At 39.7% G+C, this 21,063-nt stretch overlaps 2 protein-coding genes across 2 annotated transcripts in view; both read right to left on the bottom strand.

Moving 5' to 3' along the window:
• grm2a (glutamate receptor, metabotropic 2a) overlaps positions 1-2,163 on the bottom strand; it is a 33,625-nt gene extending 31,462 nt beyond the window's left edge. Inside the window, exon 1 of the mRNA XM_077528656.1 lies at positions 1,338-2,163. The gene's annotated coding sequence lies outside the window, so the exon portion shown is untranslated. The remainder of the gene's footprint in view (positions 1-1,337) is intronic.
• Positions 2,164-5,506: 3,343 nt separating this feature from the next.
• Positions 5,507-21,063, bottom strand: part of tex264a (testis expressed 264, ER-phagy receptor a) — a 59,583-nt gene continuing 44,026 nt past the window's right edge. The window contains exons 3-4 of the mRNA XM_077529850.1: positions 13,039-13,210; positions 5,507-6,279 (exon numbers count right to left, since the gene is read on the bottom strand). Coding sequence (XP_077385976.1) covers positions 5,897-6,279; positions 13,039-13,210 — 555 coding nt within the window. The 3' untranslated portion in view covers positions 5,507-5,896. The remainder of the gene's footprint in view (positions 6,280-13,038; positions 13,211-21,063) is intronic.

The raw sequence follows: 21,063 nt of genomic DNA, 5'->3' as shown, positions 1-21,063 counted from the left end.
TTGTGCAATATAGTTTGGATTGAATGTTTTCTATATTTTAGTGCTTTTAAAACATAAAATCCGCCCCCCCAAAACAGGATGGATAGTTCAGTTGTATTTAACCTTTAAGTACAATATATTTATAATTATTATTATTTATAATTTTAAAGAATGATCTATATATCTCAATATTGCATTAAAATTACATGAAATAATCAGTACTCAATTAAAATTTAGGAATAAAATCTCAGCCTGCTACTGCATTTCATTGGTCATAAGTTGGTGTAAAAAGTTTGATCAGCTCTCCATCATCACTCACCGTTAAATGTTACAGTTGCACGTTACATTGAATCCAGCACACAAGACTCGGAAGTCACTCATGTGAAGCGTTCAGCACCTTCACACCTCAACTTTAAGTGTCGGTTCCGTTTCTTTGCAGGCGGAATGTTCTCACTGGAAGTGTGAATCTGAATTATGTATATTTCAGTGCATTTGTTTTTTTTCCAAAATGCTCATTGGAGCATGAACAAGCTCGCACATCAACGCGAGGATGTCATTGACGACAGCAGATGTTGCGTGGGCATCAGGTGCACAATACGGCAATAAGCACACACGTGCAATCAAATGGAGCTCAATAGGATAACCCCCACCAACGCGTTATTGTAAAGAAACCCACACACAAATGCACAAATTCAGCTCAAATAAGTGTGCAAATTGAAGCAGCTCTGTAGCTATTAAAGAAACAATATGGGAGGGATTTGTTTACAGGTGAGTGATCCTTCAAGACAAACTCTGTGAACTAGTCATTTGCAAATGTAACAGGTGACAAGGAGTGTGGCGTTTTTTTTTTTTCTTTGCATGATGCCCCACGTTTAAATAATTCACCATAATCAACATCGAGCTTGCATCATCATCCCACACAGGTTGCAACTTGCAATCTTATTGATTTGTGAATGATGATTCAAACAAAATTATTGTCTTTCCGTGTATTTTAAACCTGACCAGCCAATTTCCTATGCATGTGTTCCACTTTATTAGGTGAGGGGAAAAACAGTAAAGATTTTATGAGTACTTTAACTCCTTAGACTGCAATAAATATCATTTGTATTTTCCCTCTGCATCAAAAAAAATTGCTGTTCAAATTTTCTTTAAAAAATAAAAATCAAAGCCTAAAAAATATTTGAGAAGCTTATTTAATAATTTAAAAACAAAATTCAAGAAAAAGTAGAAAACACAATATACGCAGTCCCAAATATGTATCGATACGCTTCACCAACAACCTAAATCGATTGTCACCAGCAGAAGTTACAAAAAAAAACAAAAAAAAAAAACACGATAACATTGAGACTTGTTCTTACCTGTGCGGGCTTCCTCAGCTTCCAGCGGGCTGGACGAGCAACGCTGAGCCGGCGCACATCCTCCTCCGGAGCGCTCTCGGACGTGCGAAGTGAATGGGAAAAAAAGGTGGAAAGAAGGAATATGAAGGAAGGCGAGGCCGAGTTGAGAGAACGAGAAGCAGACAAGAGAAAGAAAAGCGGCGCGCGTGGCCGCGTCGCTGTCCGTGGTGCTGCACACGAGCGCCGCCGAAGCTCCTGCAGCCTCCTCCGAAGTCACATCTCACAATTCTCACCCTCGACCCGCAGCAACATCGACGCCCACTTCATTGATCCCCACAGCGAGGGCGGGGAACAGGAACAGCCTTTTTTTTTCTTTTTTTATTAAATAACACCCGAGTTGGGAATTGAGCCGATTTATTGCGCAAAGTGGAGAATTCTACCTGTTACTCCGCAATCTGCTGAATTGATGATCACTTCTAGACCAACGCGAGGCGGACTGCAGATGAGCGCACCCAGCAAGCTTGATGCAGTGGAGAGATCATCATTCCAAGTGCAAACTAGGTTGTGGTGTAACATTTCAAGCTCAGAACGCACAGAGGACTTGCTTGAACTTGTAGAGAGAGAGAGTCGCCCTCCTATTTATGATAGGAAAGAAAAGACCGTCTCTTTGGAGACTGCTCGTTTTTAATTTGGGCTCCACAAACGCGTTGTGACGCGTAACCGGAGAGTGTGAGGTCACTCCCAGGTGGCCCCGGTGCACGCAGGGGTCGCACGTCTCACCCTCCTACGGAGCCCCGAAGGTGACATGGTAGAAAAGAAGAAAAAACAACAACTTTGCGTTCCCTCGCAAAACAACTTTGCGTTCCCTCGCAAAAATTGCGAGAGAACGCAAAGTTGTTTTGCGAGGGAACGCAAAGTTGTTTTTTTCGCCTATCATGTCACCTTAGCTGCGCCGTAAACACTTCCGGGTCATCTTCCATGTGAACAAAAGCGACGTGTAAACAAAGCAGTGGAAAAACACACGCTCCATCCTAGTCGCTTTGGGAAAGCTTTCCCGCTGTTTTGTTTCATGTTTAGAAACGTTCCGTCCTCGTCGCTTTTGTTCACACGGAAGATGACCCGGAAGTGTTTACGGCGCAGTTAAGGTGAGATGGTAGGTGAAAAAAACAATTTTGCGTTCTCTCGCAAAGATTGCGAGGGAACGCAAAAATTGCGTGCCCTCGCAAAGAACTTTTCGTTCCCTAGCAAAAATTGCGAGAGAACGCAGTTGTTTTGCGAGGGAACGCAGTTGTTTTTTTCGCCGACCATGTCACCTTAGCTGCGCCGTAAACACTTCCGGGTCATCTTCCATGTGCACAAAAGCGACGTGTAAACAAAGCAGTGGAAAAACACACGCACCATCCTAGTCGCTTTGGGAAAGCTTTCCCACTGTTTTGTTTCATGTTTAAAAAAAAATAAAAAAATCCTTCCGTCCTCGTCGCTTTTGTTCACATGGAAGATGACCCGGAAGTGTTTACGGCGCAGTTAAGGTGACATGGTAGGCGAAAAAAACAACTTTGCGTTCTCTCACAAAGATGCGTTCTCAAAGTTGTTTTGCGAGGGAACGCAAAGTTGTTGTTTTTTTCTACCATGTCACCTTAGGGGCTCCGTACCCTCCTGCCAACAAACAAAAAAATAAAAATGTGTTCACACGCGCAGTGGTGGCCGTCTGAAACGCGCACGTCGCCTTTCTTCTCTCTCCACCAGAGATCTAATGAGATTAATATTTAACATCGCAGGGAGGCAATCATCTCCGTGCCCTGGAAGCTCCAAGACAGCCCAGTGGGTTTCACTATTAATTAAATCACTTGTTGGCCCACTATGTCATCAGCGCCTCTCGCAGCCTGACTTTCAAGTGTAGCCTCGGGCCGGACTGGATGGACTCAAGTGAGGAGGACAACGCAGTGAGGACACAAGGAAGATATGGAATGAGGACATGCGAGTCAAGTGATTAATGAGGACATATAGTGAGGACAAGTTGTCTGGACTGAGAGAAGTAGGGAAGACATTGATCGTAGTTGAAGGGCATGGAGCATGTGTGGATTACATATTGAAGAAGTAGTGGGTACGAATGACCCGACTTACAATCTTACGAACGATTTTTTATTTTTTTTCACTTGAGAGCAAAAATTTGAGATATGAGCACTTATGGTGGCAGTGAAGGAGACTCGCGTCATTACAAACAGCAGTTTGGCATCGTGAACAATTCTTTAAAAGAGAGGTCTCAAGTCCGTTGTCACTCGGGGGCGGAGCTACGTGGTGGCACGTGACTAATACTGCATTCGAGGATGGTTGGAAGTCGGACTTTTTAAAAAAAAATTTTACTTTTTCTCAACATTTTTTTTTTATTAACTGGTTGAATGTCCTCAAAACTACCTTTGTAAAATGTAGAAATTCTGAGTGGGGGAAAAAAAAATGCTATTTTTTTTCATGTAAATAGTTTTGTTTTTTTACAGTGAAGAGGAAACTGAGATGTGTTTGCACAAGTGTGCACACCCTTTATGGTGAGAATTAATAGTGTGAACATGCAACAGTGTGTTGATGGTGTCTGTCCTCCACACCTCATTGGTCAGAGGCAGCCATGGTCACTTGGTCACATAAAAATAAAACAGGAGTTACTTAAAAAGCTTTAATGGCTAACATTTATCCCCATGAAACAACAGTGGAGCAACTGGTGACATGTCCTTACATTTTAAGTGACTTTCTCAACCAAACTGCAGGATTTTATCCTTAGTAGACCACACTGCAAGGAGGAAGCTGTAAAATATGTATTTCGCCATCTTCTCAGCTGCTTTACAATGTTGATTTAAAAAAAAGAGAAGCGTGAGATGTGAAGCGTAGGCCATGCTGCTCATTAAGAAGCAGACGTCCGTCTAATAATTAAGCAGGTTAGACCGCTTCAGTGTAGACGTCATGTATTGTCACACAAATGTCAAAGCCTTCATTCAAATTCGCACCAGGTCCAAGGTGCCTGAATTTGAACAGTTGGATATTTGTTGCACTCGTACGGTATTAAAAGTAGCAATAAGGGAACATGAGAAAATTTACTTGGACCATCTTACCACTAATGGTTAAAGGGGAAGTATATTAAAAAAAATCTCAACAATATGTTCAATGCAGCTAGCTCCACTAGTCCTATGCATCAGTTTTTATCAATGTCAGAAGGCGGCCATTTTGCCATTTGCTGTCGAGTGAAAATGACATCACAGTTACCCACCTGAGCTACTGTGATGTAATCTTCAGTGGACAGCAAGTGGCAAAATGGCTGCCACGAAATGGATAAAAAAAAAGATGGCTGGATTTTGCTGCACAACTCATATTTCACAAATGTAATATTAATCAGAATGTCATGTTTAGACTAGTTAGGTCACATTTAACATGCTGTCAAGAAATGTTTAAGGTTGACTTGCCCTTTAACTCATTGGCTCCCAAAAACGTATAAATACGTTCTATTTTAAAAATTACCATGCTCCCAAAGATTATACGTTTGTTTTTTCTCATATGCTAGAGCATAAAGAAGTCTTTGATGCAGCCTCTGAACTGAAGAGAATGCTTGAAGCAATGGTTATGTAATGGTTATTACAAAAAAGGCCAGTAGGTGGCAGCAGAGTATAAGAGCTCAACAAGAGCTGTTTTCCCCCACTGTTGTAAACAGATTTGTGAATAATAAACTTAAACTTAGCTATATTATAATTCTTATTGCTGCAAAACTAACAGAAATATACTTTTTTTTCTGATGAGAAAAGAGACTAATCTTGCTTTTGGTAGGTTCCATGTTTTTATGGCAATACAACACAATATTCTGTGGGCCTTGCAAAAGTCAGTAAAAATCCAGTAAAACGGCCGGCAGCGAAGAGGGTTGCTTCGATGAAAATGCCTGGGAGTGAACGAGTTAAATACAATTGAATACAGTCCTTCTCATTTCCCTATTTATCAGGCTGCTAAACTGCTGCTTTACCTAAAAAGAGAATAAGTGGCTTAAAGTGAGCCAAATAAGCTCTAAGAGCCTCATCAGTTTCATCCGAGCAACGTGCGCGACCGACGCCCACTGCAATGTACCGAAACAAAAAAAGCGATTGTTTTCAGCACATGTGGGCCTTGTGTGATAACTTTTACAGACAAGACACTCCCAAGTAATAAGCACGACTTCATTTAGGTTAACGCATTTCAATGTTTTATTACAGACACGCATACACACACAATCATGTGCTGTGCATCATTTCCAACATGTCGCAGCAGCTTGGACTCAATGCTAAAAATAAAATAGTTTAACAAACAAATACTGATGATTTATTGGACTTTTCATTAGCTCCACCTTCGCATTGCAATGCAATGACGTGACGACGTGGTATAAATGAGGATGTCGTTTTAATGAGATTAAAAGTGTAATAAAAGATATCAAATGTGGCGTGACTGGGTTTGGATCCAGCGACATGGTATCATGGTGATTGATAACCAGCAACAAGAACAACAACAACAACAACCGAGACGCTCTCTCGTGTGCCACCGTTACGTGGCTGACATCCCTTTATCTCTCAACATCACTCCTCGCCATCATCCCCCAAAGGCTCCTTCTCCTTCTTCTCCTCCACCGCCGCCTCCTCCTCCTCCTGCAAAAGTTCGCCAGATTTCCTATCACCACCCTCGGGGACCTCCCCCTCTTCCTCCTCCGCCTCCCCTTCCTTTCCCGCCTGCTCCTCCTGATCCATGTCGAGCTCCTCGAAAGAGGAGCCGCTGGCCAGCGAGCCGTCCGAGCCTCGCTCGCTGCCGTCTCTGTGCTTGGCGTCGCCTCGCACGTCCACCACGTCCCTCAGCGGGAGGGATGAGGCCAAGGAGGCGGCGGTGGACGCGGCCAGGGACGTCTCCCGGCTGTCCCAGGGAACGCCGGCGCTTCCCGAGCTGGCGTCGCTGTGCGAGTCGGCACCTGAGGAGATGCGGGAGGAAGGCAGGAGTGAGCAAGTGATGAGAAAGACAATGCTGTCGCACAATGCACAGTGATGACAATGCATTAGAGGTGACTTTTTCCCCATTTAATTCATTCAACCCCAAAAACGTATAAATACGTTTTTAATACTTTATCCTACACTACCAAAAACGTATTTATGTTGTTTTTTTAATGGGGTTTTTTTTACAGAAGGGTTTGATGCAGTTTCTGACCTAAAGACATCATCCATCCATCCATTTTCTTGACCGCTTATTCCTCACAAGGGTCGCGGGGGCTGCTGGCGCCTATCTCAGCTGGCTCTGGGCAGTAGGCGGGGGACACCCTGGACTGGTTGCCAACCAATCGCAGGGCACACAGAGACGAACAACCATCCACACTCACACGCACACCTAGGGACAATTCGGAGCGCCCAATTAACCTGCCATGCATGTCTTTGGTATGTGGGAGGAGACCGGAGTACCCGGAGAAGACCCACGCGGGCACGGGGAGAACATGCAAACTCCACCCAGGAAGGTCCGAGCCAGGACTCGAACCGGAGACCTAAAGACATCATTTAAAGTAAAATAGTTATTACAAAAAACGGCCAGCAGTTGGCAGCAGAGTATAAGAGATCAACCAGGGCCATGTTGCAACAACTTTTTTTTTTCCCAGTGTTTTCAACAGGCTTGTGAATAATGATGACATTTAGCTATATTCTAATGCTAATTGCTGCACAACTGAAACAGATATAAATATATATTTTTTTCCCCTGATGAACGAAGAAACTCTAACTTTTCTTTTGGTAGATTCCATGTTTTTATAGCAATAGAACACAATATTCTGTGGGCACTGCAAAATCAGTCAAAATCCAGTAAATGAATTGTAGTGGAGCTGGGCAGTTTGTCTTTCACAAATATTAGCTATTTCCATCTGTAGTCTAGAACGTAAAATTAGCGATATGATACCTGGTATCGGTACATGCCCGTCCCTAGTTATGCAATTCTTAAAGATTTCCTATTTTAAAAATAAATAAATAAAAATAAAATAAATAAATCACCTTTTATATCTTCTGTTGGTGTAGTCTTTTTATACAAATGTATATAAACTTCTGGTTTCAACTGCAAATGATGATGATTTGCCCAAGTTTTATATTTAAAAAAAATGACTAAGGCATGCTGAGTGACTTTTGTTTGGCTGAGCAACAGAAGCTGAACTTCCCTCATTAGTCTCCGTCTTAGTTTAGATGCCACGCAACATGTCACTGCGCTACTCAAGCGCCGCCTGGACTCACATCAGCAAGCGTTACGGATCCGAAGCAGGTGGAGTCTTGAGAGCATTGCAGGTTGATCACGTGACTGTGCAAATGTCCGCCAATGACTTGTACAGCACTGCATGTTGGTGTTGTCATAGCGAGGTAAGAGAGGCAAGCCCAACGCTTAAGTGGCAATACGTTACCGAGGATTATGACGGCCATCATTTGACCATGTCGCTACTTCCAGCTGCTCCCCCTCTGGGCACAAAGCGACAAGCTCCCCTGTGATCATCATCTCTCTCATCCGTCTTCACATTCGCAACCCACCGGACGCTTCTCTTCATCTAGTCGTCTTAGTTGAGTTTGTTGTGCCGTGAAAATGCATTTTCTGAAATTCTTGGTTTTTCCGCCTCCCTCGTTAATGATGGATTTACTGTGACTAATCACTTTTTTTCAGCTCATTTTCACTGAACACACACAAACCTACCTGCTCAATCAAGAAATCACCCAAATAGAATCTGTCTGACAAAATGATGCCAGTCTAAAGATCTCAAAAAGTTGTGAGCAAATGTCATGATATTAAGAAATTTAAGAACAAATGAGAACTAAAGCAATTGAATTCAATAAGTCTGGAAAGGGTTAAAAAGCCATTCCTCAAGATTTAAGGCTCCAGCAAACCACGGTGAGAGCCATTATCCACAAATTGAGAAAGCCTGGAACAGTGGTGAGCCACCCGAGGAGTGATGGTAGTGTGATTGTCTGGGGCTCCAGTAACCAGGAGGTCATAATTTCATAATGTATCTCTCAATTTACTTCACAAACATTCCACATGCATTCAAACTCTTAGCGTTCAGCTTTCAGCATTCCCATGCAATTTTTTGCAGAAATTACACTTAGTCTAGTTGATACAGTAATTTCATAATTCATAAAATTGAGTCAAAATTAAAAAGATGTACTGTACTGTAAAAAAAATGAGTGAGTGAGATTTTTTTTTGCCACAAGATGGCATAATTACATTTGTAAGACATTGGTGACAGCTCAGTGTTTTTTTTTTCTTTTCATAGGGCACATTTTTTAAATTGTAAAATACAACTTGATGCCAGTCTCAACAAATATATGCACTATTATGAAATTTATTGTTGCTAAATTTTGACGTGGGCATGTCTGCTTTGCTGCGACTGGAATTTCCCCGGTCATTTATCGCACGTTAAATACATTAGTTAATTAATTAATTAACTAACTAATTAATTAATTAACTAAAAATAACGCACTAATTTTGCCACCACGAATCCAAATTATCTCCAGAGATGTGAATTCTCATTTTTATATAAAAAGTTTAAGTTCTCGCTGCTGAGGGTGGCCCAAATAGTTATCAAGTTACTTTTTCACATTGGATGTTTTTTTCCGCCCTTAAAAAATAAAATCACCATTTAAATAATACATGTTTTCCTTTTATTTTGATGCTTTCACACTCCAGATGAACGTCACGAACACGGCACAGCACCAAAAACAAGTCATGCCCAGACTGTGTGCCCATCACAACGTAATTATCACATGGGGTGTTCTATATGAGAAGTCCATTTGTGTTATTTATCGAGGGGCTGAGAAACTGATTAGCCGGCAAGTCCCGACAGGAGGCGATGGGAGCGAACGCTCTTCGCTGAGGTGTGAATGGGACTTGTGATGAATGCGGATGATCGTCCCACATGGGGATGCCTCGACAATACAGGGACATTTACGGGACATAATGGCTGTTTAAGGATAATTGGCTGGGCATCGCCTCCGAGGAGGTACTCCAGAACGTTGGATGACCCTCAAGCAGTCATAAAAACGCAACCTGTGTTGAAGCCAGCTGGACCCCTCAAAGTCTTCTCGATGAGATTCGCCTAATTCCGTTGCTAAATTGGGCCCATCGGGATTATAGTAGCTCAGAATGGAGATCCTGAAGAAAGGCTTCTTTAAGTAGCAATGTAAAGAGATCTGAGCTCACAGAATGTTAAACAGTGGATGGATGTTGTTTACTGGTGAAAGGAAAGAGCAGTTTGGGATCATTGTGATGAATGTCTTGCATTATCGTGTTTGCCGACTTAATTCTAACTGGGGATCACTGTACTAATACTCGTCGTATTTCTCTAGTAGGCTGTATGCGGAAGACATAATGGCCACTGCATTTGGGACTGTATGGTAGCCAATACAAGAGAATAAAATGCTAAATGCTAATATTGGCTTGTTGTACAATACTGCAAATTACTTTTTCTTTTTTGACTGTCATTTTAACTCCAATGTGTATTAAAGTAGCACTTGTTTGAAGGTTTATAATAACTGCGAAGTATCTATGCTGATTTCTGTTAGCCCGTCAATGTCAGTTTGTATTATGATAGCATTAAGCTAGCACATAAAATGACATGGTTTGGTTACATTTGTAAAGTATACAATGTTTAATTGTCTTGTGTTGTATTTAGTTATTTCTTTGTCGGGTTTTACAGTGAGCTTCAACTGGAAGAGACAAATAAACATCTTGACGCCAGCATGTTTTGCTTCTTATTTGAAGACTTTTGTGAGCAAGATTCTCTCAAAGTGATGTTGCGAAATGACAGTCTCTTTTCTTGACAAGAAAGTGAGAAAAGGTGCCAAAGAATATTTTAATATTTTAATATGCTTAAATGTGTTCTAAAAGCATGTTGGAGGAGTCAAACAAAATTTAAAAAAAAACATCAATTCCTGGAGCTAGAATATCTTAAGATTCAGCAGGTGTACATAATGTTTTGGCAGTTGAGTAAATAATTGTGGGAATGCTGAAGCATTTCAACCAGCTTCAAAAATTCATGCCTCCCGCGGCATATATTATCTGATTCCACATTACATACAGTATTTGCACAATTTAAATTGCAATATCAACTTTTCTCCATTCATTTTCAATGGGACAGACATTGAACTTTTTCTAAGTATCACTTTCCACGCCCACTTCCATACATATATCATCATTACCAGGTGTCTTACACTGCTCGGTTGCACAGTTGGTAAAGTGCTTTGCCCAGTAACCAGGAGATTATAATTTCATATTTTGTCTCTCAATTTACTTCATAAGCATTCCACATGGATTCAAATCTTAGCATTCAGCTTTCAGCATTCCTACGCAATTTCTCCGGAAATTGCACTTAGTCTAGTAAATAGTCGAATTGTAATCCTGGAGTCTTTTTTTTTTTTTTTTTGTCTCACAATGTTATCCATGATTGACTTTGTGAATGCATGTACAAAGTGCTTATTCATGAAAAATATCAACAAAACATGCAAATGAAGCCCACTTGCTGGTGCACTCCAATGATGAACAAGCCTCTCATAGCACATCATTTTGTAGGCGTGCTTACGGTCAAGTACGCTGAAGCGCGAGGAGGCAGGTTATCTCCCGCATGCCCGAATGGGATTTCCACAAATGGCTTGTCAGACAAAAGCTTAGCCGCACTTATTGTGCTGGGCCTGGCTAAGAAAGCTTCACGGCGTCAGGGAATACCAAAAGATATACACCTGCTATCTCTGACACAAGAGTTCCAAAAATCAGATTCACGTAAAGAGTACACAAAATACAGTTGTTCCTTGAGATAGTATGTCATTCAAAATCCACCAATTAATAGGCTGGCTCACTCATCTGTGAAAGACAGTGCAGAATAGGGCAGTAAAGTTTGTCCTCTCTGCATCATCGAGGATGCGCCATCCGTCACAACAGTTGCTTGTCCAATTAAGCCACTACACTATTATTACAACTTGGTTGAATATATCTATGTTTCGGGAGGACACATATTTGGTGACGAAATTAAAATTATCCATCAACGGCTCATGTTGCTGTTTGTGTACTTTTTCAGATTGGCGTATTGGTGAGTTAGGTTAAAACGAGGCAGATAGTTTTGTGTTCAAATTCGGTGAATTTATAAATCTGCTTCCTATTCTTCCTGAAAGACATTTTCTTGATCTTATTTGGTCCTGGCTTCTTGCCAGACCTGCTCTCTTCTACTCTGATCGAATAGTTGTTTTAAAATTGAGGCCTTCTTAACCAATGTCTGCCATCTAGTGGTGAACACTGTTATTACAACTTAAAACTGATCTACTCGAGTAAACATTTTTATTTTAAAAAATGAGGGTGGGTGCAGGCTGAGGCCGGCAGTTGCCGATTCAGCTCATAACACAATTACTTTGTATATCAAATCAATACTTGAAAGGAATTCAAATGTCATTAATCCGTTTCAGTAGTCAAAATGAGCCAAATGTTACAAAAAAAATTAATAAGTGTGAGATTTGGCATCCTGTACCTCCTTGCAAATGTTCTCATTTTGTGTTTGTGTGTTTCACTGTCTAGTTCAATAAAATACTGAATGTGTCCAACTTCGCTCGAATGGTGCCATATATGAAGCTAGTTTATTATAACTCAACTTTGGCTCACAATCCAAAGCAGAAAAAAAAAAACGACCAAGTGACGGCTCATAACATATTATGAGCCAAGTATCATTATGACCTTGTATTCACAAGCTGACCATTTACAGGTTTATATATACTGTTTATACCAGTTTATATAACACAAAGCTGGTGTAATTGCTAATATTACAAGGAAAAAACAAAAAAGATTGTCACTGAAAAGTCCATTTAGGTTTATCTTCAAACATCTCTCAGCCCTCACGTGACCACTAAAAAGCTTCATGGGTGTTAAGTGTCGGAAAAGGAGCATAAAACACTGTCCGGGATATTCCTGTTAAGAGCTCCAATGAGAGGAAAAAGAACTACTACTGGTTGGACCTCCATATTTGGTTTGACAATAAAGGATTAATATAATATCCAAACTAATGGAAGACATTTTTTTGTATGCAAATGTGTATTTCAAAGGTGCAATGTGTCAGTCTTGTAATTTGGGTTACTAAATTGGGGTTTCACAACTGTGTCATTTTAGCATAAAAGCTTTGTTTTCAACGAAACAGGACCATATTGGTAAACTGACACAAGATAAGCATTACTTGAGTATATAATTAGTATATGACAATTTTAGTAGTGTGCGCCTTATGTACTTTGGTTTAATAAAGGCACCGATCTAGGTTTTTCAAACTTTCTAATTTGTTAGAGTAAGTTCTAGAATTCACGAGGCCAAAGAACGGCTCAGTCCGTCAGAGTCCTTCGTTTAGTCATTTGTACTTGTTGAGAGTCTACCCAGGCGTGGACGCGTGATAGTCGCTAATACCACATTGCGCTCCATCACACGTACTTGGCATGACAGAACAATTACAAAGACTCATTTATCTCCATGTCCTCGGCGATCGCGGTGTCAAACGGGTTTTATGTGTCGTCGCGACGTGACGCAAGCTGTCGTCACCGCCAGAGCACAATCAAAAGTCGGGTCATCAGAAATCAGATGTGCGAGCGCTCAATGAAATAAATGAACACTTCTCTCGGTATGCGGGATGACGGCGAGATTAGACACTTGACTTGACTTGACTTGACTTGACTCCTACTGTGTAAAATATTACCTGTAATGTCAGTTCCTCTGTCTTCATCAGAGTCTTCCTCTTTCACATCAGCTTTGGCCTCTTCCCTCATCTCGGGAACAAAGAAATCAGTCTGGCGGGACAATGGCACCATGTAATTGGTGACGTGTAAGGAATAAATCTCAATGTATGGGAAGGCCGACAGCTTCCGCTCCTGTCAACATGCAAGACACACACACACAAATACACAGAGAAAGAGACAGAGTGGAAGATTAGATGCGAACTGTCACTCAATTGTTCGGAATATGATTACAATCAGAAGAGTATTCATTTTGAAACTAACTGATTAAACAACATGCTAACTGAAAAACGGTTTGATTCACCAACTGCCTCAATGACTACAAACAAACTGTTTGCCTAACTAACCAACTAACTGGCATAATAACTCAGTTGCAAACAAACCAACTGGCTTTCAGACTGGCTTTCAACCTATTTAGCAGTAACATTAAGACTGAAATGGACAAATGGACTGACTGATTGGGCTAATTAAAAAATAAAAAAAAATAAAAAATTGATCTAATGTACTACATAAATATTTGATTAACAAACTAACTGGCTGAAAGGCTAACCTAATGGCTGGCTGTCTGACTAATCAAGTGAGTAATAGACTAGCTAACTTGATAACTAAGTGAATAATTACTAAGCAAATGTCTGACCACTCAGTAACTAACTGGTTTACTAGCTTATTCACTGACTACTTATCTAACCAGCTGCCATACTAACCAACCAACTGACTGGCAAACTGGATAACTAACTAAGAAATTGACTCCTAAACAACCGTCTGGCTACTGGCTACTAGCTAACTGGTTAACTAGCTTATCAAACCTGCGCCTGTCTTACTAACTAACTGACTAGCTAACTAGATACCTGACTAAATTACTGATTACTATTGTGATTACTATCTACTAGCTAGCTCACTGCCTAAATGACTTGTTATCCAATTAACCTTCTTGCTAACCAACTAGATGCCTGACTTGCTGATTACAGACAACATGACTGACTACTTAACTAACTGTAACTAGTGGACTCATTGACTAGTTGACTAAATTGTTATCCATACAACTACCTGGATAAATAACTACATGACTAGCTGACCGACTAAGTGACTAAATGACTACTAAGGAACTGTCTGGCTAAGTAGCTAATTTGACTCACTGATTAACTAACCAATTAACTGACAACCGAACAAAAAACATTACAATCAACATTACATAACATTACTGCGATTCATTGAAACCAGCCGTTTGGAGCCACTAGCTACAAAAAAAAAGGAGTTTGTTGTAAGGCAAAATGGAAGCGGAAGCTTAAGGTATGTTGTTTCTGATTGAAACAGTACGTCAATCACTACTTTCATGGTGTAATTTGTCATTCATTAAATCGTTTGTGTCTGGATATACTTGTTTTGCTGTATATCGAAGTTTTTAAGTTATCTTAGCTTGCGAGCTGCTAACAAACAAATTGACGCCCTGCCCTCCGCCGCAAGGGGCACACTTAAACGCGACATCACACTGGAGTCAATGCTTGTGTTTGCTATCCATGCTAGCAATAGCACGCTAACAGAAATTTTTATGCTAACAGATTTACATTTAGTTAATAGTTTGACCTTGACAGTCTGAATTATATCCTGCATATCATTTTTTGAAACCTTAGGCACATATTTACACTGGTTTAGTTTTCATTAGCTCTTACATTTAGACCGAGAAACAATTATCTTCAATTCCACCCCGCTAAACAAAACAGTAAAAAAGGGAAATGCAAATGCATCAACACGTGTAGCCTTTATTTTTATTTTTTCATCTCTATGCTCAAAAGGGCAGTTTGCAAAGCACTCCAACTCATCTCTCTTGTGGGTTGGGCCTGCACTCTGGCCCACATGCATCACATTGATTACGCCCTTTGGATTGTGCAAAATAACACTGTTTATGTTCACGCTGGCCTGCCCCTCACTGTGCGAATGTTCTCTCTTTTTTTTTTTTTTTTAAGGCAAAATGTTCCGAGGTGCAGCGTTGCCATGGCTGAGCAGCAAGAAAAACAGCGCCTGGTCTATTCAGGCACGCCGGACGCTTTAAGCCACCGTCCCACAACGCACTCTCCACTGAGGTCAGTGTGATTTGGGCTGACTGATTGGTTTTAATCTAATCTCCGAGAAAATAAGACTGGAGGAGCTGGAATGAATCACCTGGTTTCTTTCTCTCTCTCACACACACACATACATAACAGCCCTGCGGCTCACTATGCAAATGAGATCCCATCTTTTTGAACCTGCCTCCATAATGGGCTGAAAAAAAATCAAGACAAAGACAGTTGAATATATGGCAGACGCACACGAGGAAAGGGCGTGTAGTCGCATCACAGCCATTTATCTTACCAAAGCACTAACGTGTTCATTATCGTCCGTTTCCCCGCGTTGTTAAGAGCCGTCGACCCGGGATCACTGCAGGTATTCCTTCTTATTGGCGACAACAGCAAATCATCTCGGTCATTAACACAGCGGCAGGTGGCTCTGCGCCTTTGTGGTTTCCACATACGATGGTTGTATGCAACTCACATACACGCGTCCCATTTACAGTAGCGCAGTTGCGTAAACCTTTCATGTTCACCTTTCTGTGTGAATGGCAACAGGTGGATACACAGGCTAGCTTAATTGCATCATCAGCCATCTTGTGGAAGAGCATTTCATTGTTCTGCCAGGCATAGATAGATGAATATAATGACACGTTATTTGTAGTAAATAAAAACGTTGAGGCTAATTAAGTGGAAGAAAATTATTCCCCGCAGCTTCACCTGATGAGCTTGAACTGTATAGTGATTGGGAGGCACTGCAGTAGCGCACGTGCAATCGTCGAATGCTTTTTTAGCAGCAGTCGTTTTCACAGAAGAAAATAGAATAGTGAAGGAGTTAACAATGGCATTAATGAGAATCATTGGAGGCATAAGAGAAGAGTGAAAATGTAATTGACACACCAAAATTATCTTTTTCATTATCATATATTAAGAATTTAAACTGTAAATAATGTCATCTCAAAATAATTTGATTAATAAAAATAAATGTAAATTTAAATAATAATAATAATAATAATAATAATAATAATAATAATAATAATAATAATAATAATAATAATAATTCATGACATTAACTTTAAAAATAATTGACTGGGGCTGCTCCATTATGAAAAAAAAACCCATCAAAATTATTTTAATAATAATTGAAAGAGGTTTTGTTTTTTGTTTTTTTATTTTTTATTTTATTTTTTATTTTTTTACCCCCAACATCCATACTGTACTCCTCCTTGGGGACATAGTCTGGGGTTGTTTTTCCCCACTCCACCTTAGTATGTTTTCATTTTTTTAATCTAATAATTAGGGTGCCGTTTTTGGCAACCCGTCAGGCTTCTCATTCTCTCTCACTGGTTGGTTACTGTTTTTTTTTTTTTGTCTGTTTCTTGTCTTGTTGTAACTATTTAATTTAGCTGTACTTTGACAATACAATTAGTCTGATTCCTGTTCTAACCAGTTATATATCCACTTCATTCCTATACTTTGTACCTTCGTTCTACAGTATATATCTTTCTGCAATTATATTTCAAAACTCCTCTACTTCAATATATTTCACAAAATATTTCCAGCTTGTGCCTCCCTGACATTCAAATGAAGATCTTTAATAAGTTACTTCATTCCATGTCACTCATTTCATACGCCGTGAAAACTTTCGGGCACAAAATCTTTATTACTAAGACAGAGCGGCAACAAGAAAAAGCTCATGGAACACAAACAGCATGCAGCCATTATTAGAATGTTGTATAAGTATTCCGTTGTTTTTAAATAGCAACAACCCTGTTGGCTTCACACCATGTGGGATCCGTGCCATATTATTAGAGGCAAATACTGTAGGCTGACAATTTGGATATGATTGCGCTTAACTTTGCCGTTCCACTCTGGAGGCAAATCAAGAGTTTCAGAAACTCAGATGTGATTTTACATCAGAAAAAAAAAAAAACATGACAATGCAATCAGTGGTTTTGCTGTCTCCAATTATGTCCGTGAGGCCTGAAAGTTAGCACAAAACCCTTATCGGCCAACTATAACCTTCTTTTCTGCAGCAGCATAACAAAAGAGCCATTCCTCATTTGCGCACATACATATTTCACTGACCAGTAATCTATACTTGGTCTCAGCAGGGAGCAAGGAGATAGATTAACTGTCCCGCCGCAATCAAAACTGGCCTCCAGCGTGAATGTTTTAATTATACGACAAGTGAGATGTTCCGTTTCTTCCCGCCGCTCTTTTCTGGCATCCGCCTGCACGCGGACCGTCTGATTGGGTGTCATCTACTTTCCGACGGCCTGTCATTAAGTCAACATGCATCCACTTAACCCGCGTCTCCTTGTGGGAGCTGCTGAGGTCGTTAAGTGTCCCCTGCAGGACAACGAGGCACGAGAGACTCAATCTGCACAGTACACTTTAATCTTAACCTTTTTGAGGGATTTAGACTATTTTTTAGACATTTTTTCCCCCCTTTACAGTTGTTTTGGCATTCTTAACTCTCAAAAACTCAAATGTTTTTGTACGCATCTTTTGTGTTACACTCAAGCAATTTAGTGCTTACAATTCCATTTTCCATATTGCTTATAGATCCAGTTCCTTATCTTATTGATTCTCATGGGGTGAGGGAATACATATAATGAAAACATAGAGGATATCATTTTAATTCATTATCACGTCACACAATATTACAAGAGGTTTCTGTAATGTGTTGTATGATATGAACAAAACTTTATATCTTCATGACAAAATACCTCAAAATGTTTTTCCTTGATATTACTGTCAATTTTTGTAAGGATCTTTTCAAAAATTCTAAAATACTTAATATAAAAAATAATACATAAAAATAAAAATACAAACATGAAGAGGAACAATACCATTCAAAATATCTAGTAAATTACTGTCAATTTTTTAAATTATTATTAGAGTTGCCAAACTCAAACAATTCATTTTTTTTAAAAATCAGATTAATTACATCTTAGAATTTTGATTAATCATGATTAATTGCTAAATTAAAAAGGCTTTTTTTCATCAACAATTTTTGCCCGCCAAATTTAAAGAGCTCCAGTTATGTTAATTTTTTTTCGACATTTAATGTTATGAGGACGACTTAAAAAAAATTTTTATCCACTGCACACCCTCCTCTTTTTCTAATCTGTTAATTACTTGCATAATTTAAAATGGAAAAAAAATTGACCCCAACAGTTTGATAGTTTGAACAAATATTCTGAATGTCATACGCAAAACATTTATTAAATACTTTACTTTAATGCATTTAGTTGTTTACTCCTCAAACACAACCTGTGCTACTTTTAACTAATTTGCTCCCCAAAACGTATAAATATGTTCTATTTTGAATGTTTTAAGTGTCCCGAAGACGTATTTACAAGTTGTTTTTTTTTGTTTTTAGTTTTTAATGCTAGAGCATACAAAAAGCTTTGACACAGCCTCTCTACTGCAGATAACAGTTGAAGAAATGGTACTTAAACAGCCAGCAGGTGGCAGCAGAGTATAAGAGATCAACCAGGGCCATGTTAAAACAGGCTTGATTTCCCCACAGTTCTAAGCAGATTTGTGAATAATGATTAAACTTAGCTATATTCTAATACTAATTGCTGCAAAAAATGAAACAGATAGAAATATACTTTTTTTTTCCTGATGAAAGAAGACACTAATCTTTCTTTTGGTAGGTTCCGTGTTTTTACAGCCATAGAAGACAATATTCTGTGGGCCTTGCAAAATCCAGCAAAAATCCAGTAAAACAGCCGAGAGCAAATGATTTAGCTTCAGTGACTGGGAGTGAATGAGTTAACGTAACCATCCGCTGATCATCTGCAGTCAAAATTAAGTCAGTATCAAAAATGCCAGTCGCCTCAGTGATAGGGATGGGTCCCTAAAATATGATGGTATAATTTGTTGCTGAGCCAAATAATTATTATTTGGATATCTGCACTCCCATTTTTTTCCATTATTATTTTTTTAAATGCTTGAATGAATATTAAATGAACCCAGCAAACCACATGAAAGACCATTTCTCCCAATAATTACAGCTTTGTGAATCCTATCTATTGGCACCTTGTATAAAAAGCAACACGAGGCCGACAGATAGCCGCCATCAAAAAGCTCGTATCGACATAACGTGGAGATAAGCAAGGGAATGGGCAGGAAAGCATACGTGCGAGATCATTTAACGGACGGGAAGGCGTGTCGTCTCGCTTCAGTCCCGTCAGAAGCGAGCTTGTGCCTCTTTTTGTGCAGTTGACCTGTTCAACCTCATTCCCGCTAAATCAATAAAAGTATTATGGCTCGTGGCGCGGCCTCTTCGGAAGTAAAACTGTTAGAATCAAATAACTGTTGGTGTCCTCAGGTGATAGAATGCACATCACGAAGGCAGTCAAACCATGATTCTTGCTCTTTACAACGTTTATATATGGAACAGGACGTGTGATGGAGGATATGTGGAAAGACACACGCACATATATATATACACATATATATGCAGGTTCTACCACCTAGAAAAAAAATACATCAAGAAGCATTTTCATGGATAACTTCCTGGTCTCTCGTCTGCGCTTGATGAGCTTGTTTTGGCTGACGACCAAGAGATTAGTGCTAGGAGACATGCGAGGACGGCGCTCGCAAATGGACAAGAGTTGCCCAAGGAGTCATAAAAAACAACATCAGGCAGCAAACCTTGGGGGAAGACAGCATTTGACTGCCGTAAATCTGATTTAAATATAGTAGTGGATGTGTTATTGTGAATATTGTTAAAATCCTTTGCTTGTGATGCATTACGAGGTTGGCACAAAGGACGGCGTGAAGAAAAGCGACTCGTCATTTATGTATGGTTGCCATGAAATATTCACGAATTGAATGGACTGAATTAATTTTGCTGATGAATAATCTTAACACCTGACATTGCTAGCTAGATTCGACAAGCTGGAACTAGTTGCCTTACTTTTTTTTCCCCTTTGCGAGCATCAGGCTACTTCCAGGTGGCAGATAGTGATTCACTTATGCTGACTTGAATTGAAATTTGATTATAATTTACTCTTCCTCACATAACATCACTGCGTGAAGAAGAAAGCTAGAATCATCATTCATGTTATTTCCCATGTTTTTGCTAACACTCAACTTTGGTCCAATCCCTTAAAAGCAGTGATGTGAAAATGAAGCTTCATGAAGCACTTGCAATATTTTTTAACTCCACTAGATGGTGTGCTTGGTTTAAAGCTTAAGGCTAATGGAATTGATGAAATCTCCACTGCAGCTTTCAAAAAATTCCACAAGTGCTTTATGAGGCTTCATTTGTTCATCACTAAATAAAAATGGCATTAAAGCACAAACTATGAATGTTAAGTTAGTTGACATTGATTTAAAATCAGTATACAGGGAGTCCTTGAGTTGAGGTGCACTCGACCTAACATGTTTCAACAGTTACGCCTGGTCTATCATTTTGGCCCCGTCCGCCATTTTGGCCCCTCGTCCGCTATTTAGCCCTTAGCTAATGCTAGCGCTTGTGCACTTGTGGGCGTATCTTTGGCTTTTGTGCCCTTTATTTTTTTTCCTCATCATGGCCATCCCCTAAGAAGATGAAAGCTACGTCTTCTATCAACGTTGGTCCATCCAAAAGAAAGGCACATTATTAATGCAAATTATTTTGATGTAAATATGTACTTTAATGGAGAAATTCCAGTTACACCACTAGCGTTGGAATGAACTCCGACGTAACTCGAGGACTCCCTGTACATTATTGTTGTTTGAACATTTTGCACAGGAATTATTTTTTGAATAAATGAAACCTTTCAATAAATGCTTGTTGGGTTTATTTGACTAAAATTGATTAAAATCGTAATCGTCCTGAATGACTGAAAAAAAAAATTGAGATTTTTTTATTTTTGGCTAAATCGTCCAGTCCTACGCCACACAATGCATTCTGGGTTTTTGAACAATATATAAACAAAA

This window comes from Festucalex cinctus, chromosome 8, assembly GCF_051991245.1.
Source record: "Festucalex cinctus isolate MCC-2025b chromosome 8, RoL_Fcin_1.0, whole genome shotgun sequence".
Classification (NCBI taxonomy): domain Eukaryota; kingdom Metazoa; phylum Chordata; class Actinopteri; order Syngnathiformes; family Syngnathidae; genus Festucalex; species Festucalex cinctus.
The sequence above is the reverse complement of the archived record's forward strand: the minus strand, read 5'-3'. Positions and strand labels throughout refer to the sequence as shown.